The sequence below is a fragment of the Osmerus eperlanus genome, chromosome 6 (genome assembly GCF_963692335.1).
Source record: "Osmerus eperlanus chromosome 6, fOsmEpe2.1, whole genome shotgun sequence".
In the NCBI taxonomy this organism is placed as follows: domain Eukaryota; kingdom Metazoa; phylum Chordata; class Actinopteri; order Osmeriformes; family Osmeridae; genus Osmerus; species Osmerus eperlanus.
The window spans coordinates 12,038,355-12,057,539 of NC_085023.1; the positions used below are offsets into that span (position 1 = coordinate 12,038,355).

The following is a 19,185-nucleotide window of genomic DNA, read 5'->3' on the forward strand; positions in this document are numbered from 1 at the left end:
TTGCAGCCTCATTAAGCCGTGATGAAGGATTCCTCTGCAATTCTCCCTCGCCTCTCCTCCCCCGCCTCTCTCCCCTGACCAGAGTCCTCTGAGAGACCGTCCGTCACTGTCAGCCACGGGGAGAGCTGGGAGGCGGCGAGGACCAGGAGGAGGGGAGCAGGGCTGGTTGGTATTCACCACACACACACAGATGTAGACACACACACGTCTTTCTCCAAAGGGGGACTGGGGACCCACAGCTACCCTATGCCAATCACTCGATCAAGCCAGCAGCAGAAGCTCGTAGCCCTTGGGGCGTCTTTAGCTTTGGTGTCTGGGAGGCGTGTCACTGCACATAAGACCCATCTTTACTGGGACGTGGCAGGCGGCCAGCTCCCCCCCCGCTCTAAACACACACGGTGAGGAGGAGGAGCACGGAGCCACGGGGGGGCTCCGTGCTCCGGATGCTACCGTACATCAAGAGGCGCTGCCTGAACAAGCAGAAAACGCCAATATCGTTAACCAGGAGGAATGGAAGCATGGCCCCGGCCGGCGTCCACCAATCCACTTAAGGCCCGTTCGCTCTCTGAATCAGGGCCGACCCCAAACCACCAGCCGCAAACCCACCGCTTCCAAACTACAGCTTATTCAATCAGGCTCAATTTTTGTTGAAGGAACTCAATAGAGCCCTGAAGGAAGCGTAAATAAAGTGCCACCTTCGCTCTCCCCAGACAGTGTCGGCCCTGCCCATAAATGCTCCGTGTTGATACTCCCATTGCACTTTGTGCCTTATAAACGCACAGCTTCACAGCCCAGCTCGTTTTGGTTTTAACGTACCAGATAATAATGTGTCCCCAGTGACTTGTTTGGAAGTAAGTGGATATATGTATACGTTTTATACCGAGATATTAAGAATGACCAGTTTATATCAAGCATCCATTGCCCCCTCACCTGGGCGAAGAGCATGTTGAGTCTCATTTGCTCTGCCAGCACGCTGACGTTATGGAACAGGTGGGGCTGCATGTGGCTCCACATGTGAGGGAACCACCAGAACTCCTTCCTGTGTCGCAGGAGCATGTCGTCCCCCCGGTCCTCCTCGTCTGTGCCTGGGGGGAGGGGGGGAAGATGAAGAAAGAGAATGTTAAGAGGAAGACAATTTGACGTAACAATTTGTAAACCTCTACAGCACCAACGGTGCTTTCAGAACCAAGATCCTAAAGGAGTGATGCATACCAAGATATATAAACTCTAGATCTAGTTCACTTGCCCGAAATAAAGTCAGGGGCACTACTGCAATTGTAGTATGATGACATTCACAATACCTGTGTGATAGAACTTTCCAGAAAAGCCCAGGTTGAAGGTAAAATTGGGTACCAGAGTCCGCAGCTTGTTCTGAGTGTTGAGTAAGGCCTAGGAAGTAAAAAAAAGATATAAATCAGTTGCCAAAGCATGTTTTGTCAAAGCTTGGGTGATGCACATTCAAGGATTATATGTTTTGAAGGCAAATACTATGCACTACACACAGAACCATTACCCTGGCTAATCTAATGTCTATGACAGATCTTTCACTTTTCTAAATCTTATAAGCATCCTGCAAAAAGGTATAATGTTGCAGTCGGGACCATATAGTTTAACCACTAGATGGCAAAGTACTGTACCTCTTGAACACGCCAGAAAAACGGAGAAGTCACAGTCAGGCTCAAGCAGTGTTACAAACTATGACTGATAAAAACCCATTTCCTATTTACACACTATTGGCCCACATAAGCTAGGTCAATAAGAGATGGGCGCTGCCACTTGGGAGACATTGTATGGATGCTAATGGGATTTGCAAACCACACCTGTGGAAAAGCCCCAGAGTTTCATTCCCTTTTCATCGATCAAATTGTGTGGGATTTGTGCGGCATCCACTCCACAAATCCTAACACAGGGACAGATGGTTTAGATAGCTACCTCCTGTCTCAACACATCAGCGCTGCGCTGGCCAGATAGGTACCTGGGCTCCCCACTCGCCCCGACCCCGCCGGTAGATTGAGAGATGGGTTGGCTGCTGGGGCTGATAAGACAGAAGCTATCTGTCTCAAACATATTCTCTATACAGGGCGGAGGGCTGGGGCCGTCCTTGACAACGGGAGGGTGTGCACAGTTTGTTTACCTCGCAGATTAATGTGTGTGTGTTTACGCCGCGCGCGTGCGCGCGTGCCTCCATCTGATCCGACTCGGGGCTGTGGTGAGTGTGAGTCTACTGGCTGGGGACGACTTGAGGTTTGCTGACAGACAGATAAGTCCCCCCCCCCCCTCCCCCCCCCGAGACACAGAGAGGAGAGACACTTGTCTGATGCGGTGTGATTCTGATGACACGCACTGATGCGGGCTGAACAACACGCTATCTCGTTGCACGCATTCCCGAAAAAGGCCAGATTGGACTCGACTGCGAGTGAAGATGCTGGTGGAGGCGTGCGGTGCTCGCTGAGGAGGACGGAGGGGAGAGAGCTGGAGCACAGTGGGGGGGCCAGTGGGGCATGCAGGCAGACACTTCTGTGCCACTTTGGAGGCTTGAAGGGTGGGCAGAGAGCCAAGGGAGGGGGGTGGGCTAGGGTCGGTTGGGACCAGTAATCTGGTCGACCTGTCAAACTCGCAGGTTTGAGAGCTGCAAAATCTCTGTCATCTGTGCTGCGAGTTGAAAAACATTGACGACGTACAGTACTGTGCATAAGTGCACACATGGGCACCCAAGATTGGGCAAGAGAACCCACACAGGCTGGACGTGCAGCACCTTCACTAACAGCCCAGCACTGGTCTGAGTCCTGTGTTACATGTTCTCCACTCCCGGCTATACTTGCACAGACTTAAAAGCACAGCATGGGGGGCCTTAAATTCATACTAAGGTATAAACGTATACATTCATTTACCTTAAAAGGTTCATAAGGCGTATGCTTTATAAGGGGTTGAAGAGCAGATGGATGACTAGATGAGAAGTTTCTTTAGTAAGCCGTTTAAAAAGTTTTCCTGCACGAATTCACAAATGCAAATGCAATTCGCAAGTCTTCTTCAAGTAAAATAAACGCTCACAGTTGCCTGACTGCGTCAGAGACGGTGTTTCCGAATAGGATCCACAGGCAAACAAAGTAAGAAGCGGTGTTCTGTCAGACTACCTGAGCTTGTTAGTTGAGTGCTCTTCCCTCCAGTCATCCCAGCAGTTTAGGAGACGTGTTATTGCTGAACCGCAAAACTGAACCTGCTTTTTTATTTGCTTCAGTCTGCATTTTTGCCAACGACGGCTCGTTTTACATGAAACAATTCCATGATCATACCGTGAAACATGTGGTGCGGTCCAATCCATACCACGGTACATGTCTAGACCAGTGCAACGTCCACCCTGTCCACTCCAAGACTGATACAAAAGCCCATACTTGCCGGCAGTATGTTTATTCATTTAACGGATGCTTTTATTCAAAGCAATGCACAAATAATGACTACTGTAGTAAGTGGAGCAGATAACCAAGGACAATAAGTGCCCTGTTCTACCAGTATTACAGTGGTTTCGTGCCAAGGAACAGATCTGTATTGAACTAGACACAGAGCAACAACAACACCGTCATCTGAACTAGAACAACAACATCACACGGTATCTCAAGAACAATCTTTTTCGGGAACTATAAAAAGACTAATAGAGGGTGAGGAGTCGGGGGGGGGGGGGGAGCAGGATTGGTCGGTCTCGCCTAAGTGTCACAGAGAGATCTTTTATTTGTTTGATATTCTAAACAGACGTCTAAGATGGATTTGGATTTGGGATGATTTGACTAAGCACCCATCTGATTACAGAGAGATACTCAATGTACAGCGGCTTAATGACATTACCAGCAGCAGTGGTTCCCAACAGCAGGGTGAGAATACAGCAACATCCGGTTCCTTCCGGCCACTCTTATGGTTTACTGTTGAGGCTGGGGACTGTATTTCCCCACAAGTACTATAAATCCATGACTTCTGCACGACATATTCTATTGAATCCGATCGAAACCGACCACTGAAAAGTGAATTTAAGTCTGTGAGTGCGTACTGTAAGTGTGTATGTGTCTTCAGTGTTTGCCTGTGTGTGGACACAGAGTCGGGGCTGTATGTCTGTGTGTGTGTGCGCGCACGCGGAAATCAGCTTTAGTACTTAGGAGTCAGTGCTGAGGCTGCACCTTGAGTGAGAATAGAGAAGATTAGGCCTCCATTAGTCAGGCCTTGTTTCGGGGCTTTGCAGTGCGCCTCGCCACTCCTGGCTGGTGGAGCTGATTAAGGCTGCCTCGTATGACAGGGGGGGTCCTGGTGGCAACCAGCTAGCAACACAAAGTGCAGAGCCTAACACAAGCCCACGGCCGGGTGAAACGTCCGTGGGCTTGTGTTAGGCTCTGCGCGCCCCCCCCCCACCCCACCCCCTCCCCTCGCATGCTAAAGCACGCTAAACACATATTGGCCGCATTATTAATGCCAGCTCAGGTTAATTACAGACATCCCCTTAGATCGTTGAATACAATCTATTACAGATCCAGCTTGGTAAAAGTGGTTGGATTTCAATGAGCAGTCGCGCGAAGGAGGAATGAATGGGGGGGGCCGGCACGCAGTTAACAACCTCATCGCTCAATAATACAAGCCCACTTACGAAGCTCTTTCACCGCACTCGAGCTCTTCTCTCATTCAGGTGGCAAACTGCTCCTTACATCGGCTCTCAAATAGGATTAGAAGGCGTCCTCGGTGGCAGCTCACCAACAGGTAAGTAACCCTGTCCCTCACGGCCCCCAGGGAGCCACCGAGGACTCGTCGCCTCTCCAGCTCGTTCGAGAAGCGAGCAAATAGGATTTGCAGCGCTGTCCTGTGGCTCGGGGCGGACGTGTCGTCGAGACCGCGCCCGGCGTCTCCATCGTTCCCCAGAAGATGAGACATTTACGTGGCGTTAATGTGGTTCTCCTCGTTTACAGCGTGGACGGGGCTGGGGAGCACGCATACTAGTCCTGTACGAATGCTCTCTGAGTCATATACAATCACCCCTGAAGCAATTATCCAGTTGTGTCCCATAGGTCACAGTGATGACTCAACGCATTGGAAGTGCCTTATTCGATCCCCATCCACTGTCTAACGCACTTGTATGCTAAACCAGACTGATGGCAATGCTGTCAGAGGAAACGAAGGACAGGACAAGCTAATTAACTGCTTGATTGACTTGAGGGAGTGTGGGAGGTTGGGAGGCCTCCCCCTCCCCCCTCCATTTCTGGGAACAGGCGACGCACTCTCATCAGCCTAACCCTTTTTGCTGTGCTGAAGTGTCGAGTTAACCCCACCCCCTTCAACCCCCTTCACGTTGCCTTCTTGTTGCCATGGCGGAGCACTCACCACTCCTCTTACTATTCCAATTAATTGTACTAATTTAGTTGGATGCATTTGGCAGCGTGGCCCCTCCAGGCAACACTGCTCCTTCCCCCCCCCCCCCCCACTTCCTCTTCATGTGCTTGGCACAAACTGCTGACGCAGGCCCCAGAAGGCAGTGGTGGAGGCCGGGGCCCGCGGAGAGGCGAACCCATTAAGAGGGGTTGTGATGTAGAGTGGGACTCTCACACTTTTGTCACTTCAAATAAGGCTCGGGTCCAGACTTGCCTGGAGGGAAAGGGCTGAGGGTGGTTGTGTGTGTGTGTGTGGGTGTGTGTGCGTGCGGAGGGGGGTTGTCTAAAGTCGTCCGGCGGTGGTTTTCCTCAGAGTGGAGTAGGCAGCACGTGCGATTTACTGGATGCATGGCGACAGGCTAACGAGAAAACGTCGGCCCACAGAGGCTAACGGCGGCTGAGACAGGCTGCTAATGACACTAATAAACACTAATAAATGGCTGTGCGATTCACCAGCTAGATGCACCTTACTGACAATCTCGCTGGAAATCAATCGTTCTTTTCTGGGCACAAAGGCTGGTGCTTACTTCAAAAGCTCAATGGCCAGGCTGAGCTTGTTTTTACTGGAACTTTCTAGAATTGCTAAGCAAGTCTGGCTCGTTGAAGTCGGCTGAAACACAAAGGGCACGGCCTACCTGTCCAAGGGAGTAGACGAGGACAAAACAGCTGACTTAACGAGAGAGAAACTGCGCGTGGGGAAGAGACGTGTATTAAAAAGGGACCGAAAGAGAGGCAGACCTACCTCCACGTCCGACACCTTCATGCGGGTGCCCTCCTTCCCCACGAAGATGTCGTCCACGTCCACCAGCAAGTGGCGCTCCAGCGACAAGCACAGCCTCTTCCCCGTCAGGTAGGCGATGGCGTCCACAAACACCAGCTTGTGCAGCCAGAAGTTGAGGTTGTTGCCGAACAGCACCCGCTGGATGCCGTCGTGCAGGCCCAGGTCCTGCACCACGGTGGCGTGGACTGCGCGGAGGGGGCCCAGGTGGGCCAGCGCCTCCGACGACTTGGTGCTGGCCAGCAGGACGGGCTCGTAGGTGGAGTGGTTGGACTGGAAGACGGTCCAGTCGTCGCCCGGCAGGGGGCCCGCCTCCACCTCGTTGGGCCGGGTGATGTAGAGCAGCGGGGCGTTGGGGTTGATGCGGTAGTCCCTCAGGCCCAGGTGGGAGTGCAGGAAGAGGGGGAAGCCCTTGAGCTGGGCGCTGAGCAGCGAGTTCTCGTTGGCCTTGAAGAAGCCCACCACGCCCACGCCGTACTCCACGCAGTACTTGTCCAGCAGGTCGCGGTTCCAGGCGTCCAGGTTGACATACTTGAGCACGTTCTCGTAGATGACGAGCGCGTAGCGGCCGCGGTTGCGCTCCGTCAGCGTGGGCATGTCGCCCTTGCCCGGGGCGATCTCCGTGCGGTAGCGGAAGCGGCTCGACTCCAGGATGGCCACGATCTCCTGGCCCAGCTGCGAGTAGATGCTCTCCACGAACACCAGCACCACCGGCTCCGTCCGCGAGTTGTCCACGGCCTTGACGGGCCGCGGGCGGCCCGAGCGCGGCGGCACAAAGAGGGGCGTCCGCTGGCCTCCCGGCCCGCCTCCGGCGCCTGCCCCCGCGGCGAGCGCGGGGCCCCCGCCGCAGTCACTGAAGGGCAGGGGGGGCGCCTCCTTGATCTTGGGGCTGTTGCTGACGTAGTAGGCCAGGCAGGCCATGGAGAGCAGGCAGAAGAGGATGAGCGCCAGGATGAGCCGGTGCAGCTCCAGCTGGCGGACGCCGCGCACCAGCTTCCACACGCCCACTCCCAACATGGCCGACGGCGGGCGCTGGGTCGGCGGCGGCAGGGCAAAGGAGGCGGGGCACCAGCAGCGGGGCACGGCGGCGGAGGGGGGCGGGGGCTCGGCAGGAGGAGGAGGAGGAAGAAGGGGAGGAGGAGTGAGCAGCAGACAGTGGCACTAAGCTGTGCTGAGGAATAGCCATTTACGCTAGGTCACCATGGCCCCCATAGCCCATGACTCGGCACCTGTGGACCCCGCCGCTCTCTCTCTACACCTCTCTGGACGAAACGCCGCCGCGATGGAGGGAACGGAGGAACCAGCTCGCTCGCCAGCAGCCTGCTCTGACTCACGCAGTCTGGATTGGCCTCCGGGCTCCCTCTCCTCCTCCCCCTCGCTCGCTCTCTCTCTCTCTCCCTCCCACTCTGTCTTGCTCGGTTTTTCACTCGGCACGGCTACCTAAGAGGATTGGGTTTCTCTCTCTGTGCGTTCCTCGCACTCCTCCTCCTCCGCCTCTTCTACTCCCTCCCTCCCTTCCTCTCTCTCTCTCTCTCTCTCTCTCTCTCTCTCTCTCTCTCTCTCTCTCTCTGCTCGGCGGATCAGCAGTTTCTCTCCTCTCTCTCCCGTCACCGAACACCGGAGCGCTCCTTCGTTCACACGTAAACACAGACGTTATCAGGAGAGCGCGGTGTGTGTCGGCCACTCCGGCTGTCTGTGTGCGGATGTGTGCGTGCGTCGCTCCGTCTCCCAGCTCTCTCGTAAGTGTGTGTGTTTCAGCAGCGTCGGGGCTGGGGGTTGCCGGGGCTGGGGCTCAGCCCTGAAGACGGCCCCCCGTGGAGGCCCAGACCGCTCATCTCGGGGGCGGACAAAGACTACGCGCCTGGGAAGAGGGGATGAGGGGAGAGAGAGAGGGAGGGAGAGAGGAAGAGCGAGAGAGAAGAGAGGGAGGGGGGGGTAGAGAAGAGAGGGAAGGTTAGAGCAGAGAGAGAGGGAGAGAGGAAGAGAGAAGGGAGTAGAGAAGGGAGGGGGGGGGTAGAGAAGAGAGGGAGGGAGAGCAAGAGAGAAGGGAGTAGAGAAGAGAGGGAGGGGGCGTATAGAGGTTAGTGCACTTCAGATCACACTCCATGTTCTGGAGACGAATTTAGAGGCCTCATCACCATAATGCGGCCATCAGGACAGCACAGAGCAGCATTAGCAGGGTAAGGTGCTGTGGGGTGAACTGGGGCGTCATAATCAACATGCCATCACATCTGATTAGGAAGAGGAAACATTTGCATAGAAAACGGGAGATTGAGGCCTAAATAACCACCATGTGAGTGCGCACGCAATACTGATAAACAGAAACAGATAATAAGGGTGACAGAATAACTTCAAGCGCATCAACTAAAGCTTGTCACCTTAGATGGCTCGGCTATGTGACATGGTCGTGGGCAACTCCATTTGCGAGGCCAGACCTTAACCCTCGAACACACCTGAGGAACACTGAACACAAACCACATCCATCTCAACACAAACCCCTCACTTACAGGCGAGTCCGACAAAAATATTATAATACCAACTACTTTCAAATACATAATAATTGTTTGATATAAACTCCTCAAAAAGAGTTTGGTCGATTATTCCTCCCCTTCAATAATACCAACTGGTATTGTATTTTATATCATTGGAATGCCTTATTAGTCACCTTTACACCAGTCAAATTGCACGATCCTTGTAAGGGTCGTGCAATTTTTGTTGGGGCCGCTACCCACACGGTTAGCTGTGTTGCTCATTCCACGAATGCACGATCCTTACAAGTCGTACCTCGGTGTAAAGGTGACTAATCAGGCTTTCCAATGATATAAAATACAATACCAATTGGCATAATTGAGAGGAGGAATAATCGACCAAAATAACGTTTCCAAACTTTTTGGGAGGGGTTTAGTTTGGTATCACATGACAAACATCGAGAGGAGCACACGCTGAAGTCACATGTACAAGAAGCATGTGACGTATAACTTGTATAAAGAGTTCCTCTGACGTATACATTCATGTCTGCTATGTATTCAACTGCTCTGATCAGCGCCTTGTGACCCCATCACCTGCCCCCGGCCCCCTCCCCCATACTCAGACCATCACTGCAGCCTCCCACCCTTTCCTTCTCACTCTCTCCCTCCCTCCCTTTCTCTCTCTCCCTCTCTCACACACTCCCTCCCCTCCCTCTACCTCTCCCTGGAGTACTTTTTCTCATGGCTCCCAGAATAGCTGTGCAGTAACTCCAAGATAGCGTTACAGGTGCGACAGCGAGACTCTGACCCGAGACGTCAACCATGCTCCAGCTGGAGAGTCCAGTCAGGGGGTCGTCTCTCATGTCCAGTCAGGGGGTCGTCTCTCATGTCCAGTCAGGGGGTCGTCTCTCATGTCCAGTCAGGGGCTTGTCTCTCATGTCCAGTAAGGGGGTTGTCTCTCATGTCCAGTCAGGGGCTTGTCTCTCATGTCCAGTCAGGGGCTTGTCTCTCATGTCCAGTCAGGGGGTCGTCTCTCATGTCCAGTCAGGGGGTCGTCTCTCATGTCCAGTCAGGGGCTTGTCTCTCATGTCCAGTCAGGGGGTCGTCTCTCATGTCCAGTCAGGGGCTTGTCTCTCATGTCCAGTCAGGGGCTTGTCTCTCATGTCCAGTAAGGGGGTCGTCTCTCATGTCCAGTCAGGGGCTTGTCTCTCATGTCCAGTAAGGGGATCGTCTCTCATGTCCAGTAAGGGGCTTGTCTCTCATGTCCAGTCAGGGGCTTGTCTCTCATGTCCAGTCAGGGGCTTGTCTCTCATGTCCAGTCAGGGGGTCGTCTCTCATGTCCAGTCAGGGGGTCGTCTCTCATGTCCAGTCAGGGGGTCGTCTCTCATGTCCAGTCAGGGGATCGTCTCTCATGTCCAGTCAGGGGCTTGTCTCTCATGTCCAGTCAGGGGCTTGTCTCTCATGTCCAGTCAGGGGCTTGTCTCTCATGTCCAGTAAGGGGGTCGTCTCTCATGTCCAGTCAGGGGCTTGTCTATCATGTCCAGTAAGGGGGTCGTCTCTCATGTCCAGTCAGGGGCTTGTCTCTCATGTCCAGTCAGGGGCTTGTCTCTCATGTCCAGTCAGGGGCTTGTCTCTCATGTCCAGTCAGGGGCTTGTCTCTCATGTCCAGTAAGGGGGTCGTCTCTCATGTCCAGTCAGGGGCTTGTCTCTCATGTCCAGTCAGGGGCTTGTCTCTCATGTCCAGTCAGGGGCTTGTCTCTCATGTCCAGTCAGGGGGTCGTCTCTCATGTCCGTCCAGTCAGGGGGTCGTCTCTCATGTCCAGTCAGGGGGTCGTCCCTCATGTCCAGTCAGGGGCTTGTCTCTCATGTCCAGTCAGGGGGTCGTCTCTCATGTCCAGTCAGGGGGTCGTCTCTCATGTCCGTCCAGTCAGGGGCTTGTCTCTCATGTCCAGTCAGGGGCTTGTCTCATGTCCAGTCAGGGGGTCGTCTCTCATGTCCAGTCAGGGGGTCGTCTCTCATGTCCAGTCAGGGGGTCGTCTCTCATGTCCAGTCAGGGGGTCGTCTCTCATGTCCAGTCAGGGGCTTGTCTCATGTCCAGTCAGGGGGTCGTCTCTCATGTCCAGTCAGGGGGTCGTCTCTCATGTCCAGTAAGGGGGTCGTCTCTCATGTCCAGTCAGGGGCTTGTCTCTCATGTCCAGTCAGGGGCTTGTCTCTCATGTCCAGTCAGGGGCTTGTCTCTCATGTCCAGTCAGGGGCTTGTCTCTCATGTCCAGTCAGGGGCTTGTCTCTCATGTCCAGTCAGGGGGTCGTCTCTCATGTCCAGTCAGGGGGTCGTCTCTCATGTCCAGTCAGGGGGTCGTCTCTCATGTCCAGTCAGGGGCTTGTCTCTCATGTCCAGTCAGGGGCTTGTCTCTCAAGTCCAGTCAGGGGGTCGTCTGTCATGTCCAGTCAGGGGCTTGTCTCTCATGTCCAGTCAGGGGCTTGTCTCTCATGTCCAGTAAGGGGGTCGTCTCTCATGTCCAGTCAGGGGCTTGTCTCTCATGTCCACTCAGTCGGTCGTCTCTCATGTCGCCCCCCCAACACACGGTCTTTACTGCTTTCCACATGACCAAAGCCCGGCAACTCAGTGTGGGGGCGTGTGCGGGAGAGTGCTTCTCTGTGTGTGTAGGTGTGGGGTGGGGGCTCGGATGCTTGGGAAGTCAATGCCATGAGAGAGAACTGAGAGGTGTCAGTGTGTTAGTAAACTGGGGAATAGCAGGGGCATGGCAGCAGCCAGTGGAGAGCCTGTATAGAGGCACTGTAGACACCTGTAGAGGGTCGGCTCACACGCTGCGTCCTATTGGACTAGACCATGAGCAGGGAATGGCATGAATAATTCACATCAACTCACACACCTGAGTACACAGATCTGAGACCAAAATAAGCAGCCACACACCCACACGTGCACACACACACACACACACACACTGTGGGGTCTGCGACTCGGGAAGTGCTGATACCGTGTCTCCCACACGGGGCTAAACAAACATGTTTGGACGGACACACACACACACGCGCGTCCTTACACACACACATAAAAGTCATTCGCGTGCCGCCTCGCTTCCTAAACAGGATCCCACAATCTATCAAAGTTTCCTCTGACATGATCAATGTCAGCCACGGGAGCAGTGCTACGTTTCCCAGCAGCACTTAAAGGATCATTTTTCTCTCAGAAGTACTAACTAAGCCCTAGCTCTCTAGCAAAGGCACCTTGACAGATCTAAACAGGAGGGGAGGAAAACACGGCGGCAGAGAAAGAGACGCGCGCGTGTGTGTGTGTGTGTGTGACTGAACAATGATAGATGGAGAATGAAGGAAGGAATGAAGACCAACTGTTGGGAGAAAGAATTCCACCCACCTTCATCCACACACACACACACACACACACACACACACACACACACACACACACACACAAGCACATACAGTAGACACACACACACAGCGCCACACACAGACGAACACAGACACACGCATCGACGCACACACCACACACATCCCAGTGAGAGCCCCAGCGCCCCGGTCTGCAGTGCCAGCAGACCCTCTCCCTCCCCAGCCCAGCCCTATCTCTCATCCATCAGGCTGACCCGGGGTCTGCAGGCTGAGGGCAGAGGAGGGCCCACAGCAGCATCCTGAAACAGGAACCAGTCCTGCTATTTATAGAGCCTGAGAACGTCCTGGGGGACGGACACACACACAGACATACACTGACCACTTCCCCTTGAGAGGGGGCGAGGAGGAAATAAGGAGGAAATCAGTCAGAACAACACGGGGTGGGGTCCTGTGGCGGGGGCGGAGCTGACGGGCTAGGTGGCCGGGGAGGAGACGAGATTGAGTGTGGTGGGTGTCTGGTGGTGTGTGGGCGTCTGGTTGTGTGTTTGTGTCTGGTGATGTGTGTGTATGTGTCTGGTGGTGTGTGAGTGTCTGGCGGTGTGTGTGTGTGTCTGGTGGTGTGTGGGTGTCTGGCGTAGAGTGTGTGTGGGTGTGTGTCTGGTGGTGTGTGTGTGTGTGTGTTGAGCCCCACAAAGTGTTCACCTGAAGCGCAATTAGGCCTTCCTAAGTCACCACCTCCTCATCCTGCCTACCTACTTTCCACTGCAGGGGGTGAGATAGTCAAGAGCTAACCAAAGCTAGCCCGCTTGAGAGGACTTCAGATGCAACAACTACAGCAGCAGCAGAACCAGCTGAGGTTCCTCCTTTCACAATCGTGAAGTGTGTGAGAGAGTTGTGGGGGGGGGGGCTGTGAAATCTAGACACCCACGCAGGAAGTGTTCGTTCGCAAGCATCACATGATAGACGCCATCTAAGCGTCACACTCTCATCACAGGCTTTGCATAACCGCTGGGCCACGGTGGGGGTTGGGGGCATAGGGGTGGTGGTGGTGGTGGGGGGGGGGATAGGGGTGGTGGTGGTGGTGGGGGGGGGATAGGGGTGGTGGTGGTGGGGGGATAGGGTTGGGTCCGGAAGCGCCCCCGCTGCTATTGACTGAACCGGGTTGAGCTAGACAGCCGAGCCCTGGCCTATTTCTGACGTGCGTCTCTTGTGTTTGCCGCGCTGGCGTGTAGCAACAGTAACCCTGCTGAATGGAACAGAGAGTGGGTACGCTGGATGGAAGAGAGGTAGAGACGGAAACAGAGAGAAGGTGAAGAGCTTGAGAGAGGGAGGGAGGAGGGGAAGCGAGAGGGAGAGAGGGCGAGGAAGAGAGAGGCTGAGAGAGAGATGGAGGGAGAGGAAGCGAGAGGGAGAGGAAGAGAGAGGGTGAGAGAGAAAGGGAGCGAGAGAGAGAGAGAGAGAGAGAGAGGAGAGGAAGTGAGAGGGAGAGGAAGAGAGAGGGCGAGAGAGAAATGGAGGGAGAGAGAGACCGAGGGAGGGAGGGCGAGGAAAGGAGAGGGAGAGGAAGCGAGAAGGTGAAAGAGAAAGGGAGAGAGAGAGAGAGATAGAGCAAAAGAGATGGAGAGAGAGAGGGGGGGCGAGGAAGCAAGAGGCTGAGAGAGAGAGATGGAGGGAGAGGAAGCGAGAGGGAGAGGAAGAGAGAAGGGTGAGAGAGAAAGGGAGCGAGAGAGAGAGACCGAGGGAGGGAGGGCGAGGAAAGGAGAGGGAGAGGAAGCGAGAAGGTGAGAGAGAGGAAAAGAGAGGGCGAGAGAGAAAGGGAGGGAGAGAGAGAGGGAGAGGAAGAGAGAGGGAGAGGAAGAGAGAGAAAGGGAGGGAGAGAGAGGGAGAGGAAGAGAGAGAGAAATAGGGAGATAGAGCAAGAGAGAGGGAGAGAGAGAAAGGGAGGGAGAGCGAGACCGAGGGAGGGAGATAGAGCAAAAGAGATGGAGAGAGAGAGAGGGAGGGCAAGGAAGTGAGACAGAGAGGAAGAGAGAGGGCGAGAAAGAAAGGGAGAGAGAGAGACAGAGAGATGGGTTAAGATGGACATGCTTAGGAGCTGTGGAGATGACAGTGTTGTGTTAAATAATACAGCCGTTAAAATGTCAAAACAAATGGGGGTGACAGCGAGGGGGCCCTACATCGCTTTTTAATAACACGCAGGCAGAGGGGGGGGGGGGGGGGGGAGAGAAGGAGGAAGAGACAGAAAGAAGGAAAGTACCGTGGCCCAGGTTCAGTAAGGCTCCAAGCCTGTGTTCCACTTATAGAGGTCAACCAAGACAAGCAAATACATCTCACCTAAAAACAGCAGCTCTGCTTTCTCCAATCTGTCAAGGTCAAAACCTGAGGAAGACAGAGACGGAGAGACATGATTAGATATCTCGGGTCGAGATGAGGTGCGTCATTTCAGAGCATCTAGATCAAAACTGTGCGTCTGTCGCCATCAAAAACAAGCCGCCGGGCATCATGGGAGAAGAGTTTAACCCCGGACACGACCCTGATACTCCCAGTGTTCCTCCGTCAATCTGCCTGACTTTATTGCTGACATTTAAGACAGAATCTAGCCTGGAGACTGGTGCAGAGCCTGGACCATAAAGTCCAATGACGTGTGTGTGTGTGTGCACGTAGGTGTGTGTGAGATGGTGGCGTGAGTGTGTGAGTGAAGGAGGGAGAGACGAGAGGGATAGGCGGAGGGGAAGAGAGGGAGAGAGAGAGAGAGAGAGAGAGAGAGAGAGAGAGAGAGAGGTGGAAGCCAGCCAGTCACTGCACATTTCACACCAAGGCCGTTTTCATTCATCTCCCTCCAGCGTAGCACATCTCCAGACTGCTGTCTTTAAAGCACACTTGATGAAAATAGTCCCTGGGCTGGCCTAACCCAGAACATGACTAGAACAGGTCCCACAAGGGCTTCTCCTTTAGGCCTAGTCCTGTCTGGCCCTGGAATGGTCTGGTCTAGTAGTCTGGCCCCTGAACTAGCCTAGTCTAGCCTGACCTGGTCTCTTGCCTCTGGCCCTGAGGTGCTTGTGGCAGATGTAAATCCAGGGTCTGTTAACAGCTGCGGCAGGCAGGCTTTGACTGCATGAGGAGGGGTAGAGGGAGGGGGATGTGGAATGAGACGCCCTCACCCCCCATGGCCTTAGACAGAAGCAGTCTAGACCAGGAGAGCCAGTAAGGCTGCAGGTAGGTGTCCATTTGTCAAAGTCAAACAGGGCACACAGAAAAGGGTTTCGGTGTGTTTGTGTGTGTGTGTGCGCGCGCGTGTGTGAGAGAGAGAGCGACTATTAACTTTTAAGTGAATCTGTTTCAGTGTGTTTGTGTATGAGAGACTGACAATTAACTTTTGAGCAAACGTGTATTGGTGTGGGTGTGTGTGTGTGTGTGTCTGCAGCCCGCATCAAGAACAAACAATTTAACAAGCCCTCTCTGAACGAACGCCCATCCGTCTGGAACACACGGACCTGGCCAGCTTCCCTTGACAGTGTTCGCTAAAACGACTCTCTCTCCGTCTCCCCCACCGCCCCCCCTCTCCGTCTCTCCATTCCTCGCTCTCCGTACATCCCTCGCTTTCACACGCAAACCCTTTTCTCCATTTGGCCACATATTGACAAGATAGGTTATGCAAATAGCAAGCAAGCATGATGGGGGGAAAACAAGCTTCCTTCCGACAAACCAGATGGGCTGGAACGTCCCTGATAACTCTTCAATCAGAGAGAGCCCTTCAAATCAAAAGAGGCATGGATGGATGTTCATTTTTTGAAGCCCAGTTAGCCTATCGACTCTGGTGATGACATTTCAAATGACTCTTTTGACTGTGCTGAATGTGGGAGACAAACCACATGTTGGCAGACGGGGAAAATAACGCTGTTCTCACTGCCAGCAAGGCGGTTTGGACAAGATTTCGACAACATTATGTTAATGATGCATGCTTTAAGAGATCTGGTAGACACACACACACGCACACACACACACACAACCACACCATTTGAACACTAGCAGCTGTGCTGAGCTATGCGATGGCAGCAGCACCTGGCTGTAGTCCTAACCCCCCCCCCCCCCCCCAAATGAACTCCGACCCTGGGCCCATAATGGTGTGTGTGTGTGGGGGGGGGAGGGGGCAGTGCCTCACATTCCACAGCTCTAATCAGCAGCTTTCATCCTAAAGATGCCAGACCTGCTTAGTAAACTATTCTAGCTCAATCTTCATCATTGATGCAATTCAAATCCGACCCTTAGATCAGTGTGTAAAGTCAACCTTTAGGGGAAAACCGATGAAGTCAGTCCGGGGGGGTGTAGTTCCTCTCTCCCACCAGCAGGGAGAGATCTACCCGCAGTAACAAACAGGGCCGTGTGCGTTCCTTTGAAGCCAGCATTAGAGGCTTTGGGGGAGGGCGGTGGGTGTGTGTGTGTCTGTCAGAGGCCCCAGGGCTGCTTTATTCCCTCTGCCACAGGTGTGTGTTTGTGTGCTTGGCATCCCGGCCAATCAGGAGTGAACTTTGAACCCCCGGACTTGGGTTTGTTTGCAAAGACCATAGCTGGAGGGAATCCGAGGTCTTAGAGCAGCCCCCCTCTGAGCCTGTACCACGGGACAGGGCTGGTGCAACACGGCCGAGAGCTGACGCTTCACCCAGAAGCACTGTTAAATGAGTCTCCAGTCACAGCAGAATGGAGCCGTGTTCAGATTCAGTTACGGACCGAGCCAGACTCTAATCATTTTCATTGAGAGGAGTCACGCGCGTGTGTAATTCACCCAGCCAGAGGTAATGACTCCTGATTGCTGGTCGATTGAGCCCGGATCTCTGGACGCCAGGTTAGTAATGATCGGACGCTGCGCCTGCCGACCGTCCACTTTAGGAACCCGGAGGGGGTCCGACAGGCGCTGTGTTTACCTTCTCAATCAAAAGGCTAAAGGGTGTGTGTGTGGGGTGGGGGGGGAGAAAGAGGGTGGTGGCGGGGGGGGACGGACAAAGACAAGAAAGAAAAAGAAACAACAACTCCTCCTCCTCCACCCCTCCTCCTCCTCACCCTTTTCTCCTCTGCACCCTCAGGGGTCACGGGCCCTGAATGCCGCTGACCGTCAAAATTCCGGAAGGCAACCCTACCCCCGCCCCCTCTCCGCCCTCCCTCCCCTGGGGAGGGGGCGCGGGCCGGCCTGTCAGGCTGCCGAGCCTGGTTTGACAAGCCAACATGAAGAGACACAGATGAGAGAGCCACGTTGGTTGTCTTTTGCACATCCTGTCTCTCCACCCCGCCCCCCCCCCCCCCCCCCCCCCCAGATATTCTCTACCCCTTGTTGAGTGATCTCGAACGACGTCGTTCGGCGAGACAAGACACACAATACAACGTTGCATGAGAGCTGAACCCGTGTGATGGTGTATTTTGGGTATGACTTGATCTAAGTGTAGGGTAGACACTTAAAAGGGCCTCTCTCTCTCTTCTCCCCCCCTGCAGGCTGAAAGGGTCTCTTGAACTCAGATAAGCTCGGGGACAATGGTGGGATATTTTCCAAGTTCCTTCCTATTGAACGAGCTATCCAGCTTTTCCATTGGTGGCGGTATGGCATCTCATTCAACCGACATCTTTAAAACCCCCAGTCCATTTGCTGTTCTGTTTCATACACGAGTACTGTACGGTTATTATGAATGGACAGGTCGGTTTATAGCCCCGGTCTTCAGCTCAAAGGACAAGACAGTTCATAAAACAGAGTTCATTTAAAGCTCCCTGCCAGGGACCACACGGACAATAACCCAGCGATTCAGATCTCCATCTCTTCCTGACCAGCACTGAGGGCCGGACAGGGGCTCACAACTGATAAGAGCACAGAATTACTGTCGACCACTGTGTATGGCGGCACTGGATCGTGAGGCAGTTATCTAGTACAACCTGGCACTCGTACCCCCTTTCCACCAAAGTGAACCGGGAGCTGGTTCGGAGCTGGTGCTAGAGCCGGTTCGGAGCTGGTTCAATTTGGGAGCCTTTTAAGAACCGGTTTGCTTTTCCACGGCTAGAAAGCCACCACAGAGCCACGTCATTACGTCACTGTATGCGTGTCATTTTTACCAGCAACGCTAGCACAGCAGCGCCAAACACAAAGCAGAGCCCGTCTAAAGGCTGTTTATCAATCCGAAGATTGATAAACAGATTGATTGGTATTGCGCAATAGCCAAGAAATCCCGCATCTCAACCTCGCAGATGCGGGATTTCTTGGCTATTGCGCAATACCCTGGCCTCGCAGCAGTATGACAACACTGGCATTATCAGCGCAACATTATATCAGCTTTTGCTGTATAATGCTTGTGTATTACATTTGTTTTAAATATAGGCTCAATATATCATAACAATTGTGTTTTTTCATTTCACTCATTTGATAGGATTATCATAAATTGCAGCAACTAGTGTCTGCACTGCACTGCTAGCTAGGTTATCGAAAAGTCGGAGCAAATTTACAAATGAGCAGTTTCATCAATAAAATAAACACATTTTCAGGAAGGATTGTGTTGGTCTTGTTGGTCACGGTAACCTGGCCCCCGCCCTTGACTCAAGTGGTTCTTACTTGGTTCCTACTTTAGCCCAGCTATGTTGTGGTGCTACTTAAGAAACACTTTCCCTGGTTCGGAGCCGGTTCTTAGGCTGTCGAAAGAGAAAGAACTGCTTCGAGATTAAGCACTGGCTCCTAACCAGCACCCAAAATGCGTTGGTGGAAACGGGTTAACAGGGACGCGAGAAGGGGAACCAGAAACGAACAAACAGAGAGAGAGAGAGAGAGAGACAGAGAGGTGTGTGTGTGTATGTCCACTTCCTTATCTGCTGCCTGTAAATGTGTGTCTGGCAGCACGCACTTGTTAGCCTGTCGATGACTGGAACAGTTCAGTTCAGTTCAACTTCTGGATAGAAATGGTGGAAAAACAAACCACACAGACATCAATCTATAAAGCAGGGGCAGGAGAGGAGAGAAATGAGAGCTGGAGACGGCTGCTTGTCAAGGCAGAGAGACTGAAAGAGAGAGAGAGAGAGGAGGAATAGAAAGCCGAGGAGGCTCCATCACGAAGTCTCCCAGAGAGAAAAACTATTCAAAAGATAATCGGCCTCATTAAAGCAGAATAAATATTTAAAGATTAGAGATGGCACTTCA

The 19,185-nt window shown here is 53.4% G+C and overlaps 1 protein-coding gene across 4 annotated transcripts in view; it reads right to left on the reverse strand.

The window, feature by feature from the left end:
- The window catches only part of ndst2a (N-deacetylase/N-sulfotransferase (heparan glucosaminyl) 2a), a 78,821-nt gene that overhangs the window by 5,763 nt on the left and 53,873 nt on the right, over positions 1 to 19,185 (reverse strand). For 3 of the 4 annotated variants that reach the window (XR_009930623.1, XM_062463520.1, XM_062463521.1), the window contains 4 exons: positions 14,355 to 14,399; positions 6,145 to 8,041; positions 1,302 to 1,389; positions 931 to 1,085 (listed from right to left, as the gene is read on the reverse strand). Coding sequence is in view for 3 of the 4 variants with exons in the window: in XM_062463520.1 (XP_062319504.1) it covers positions 931 to 1,085; positions 1,302 to 1,389; positions 6,145 to 7,197 (1,296 nt within the window). In the remaining variant the exon portion in view is untranslated. The remainder of the gene's footprint in view (positions 1 to 930; positions 1,086 to 1,301; positions 1,390 to 6,144; positions 8,042 to 14,354; positions 14,400 to 19,185) is intronic. The other variant, XM_062463522.1, reaches the window with a different exon arrangement.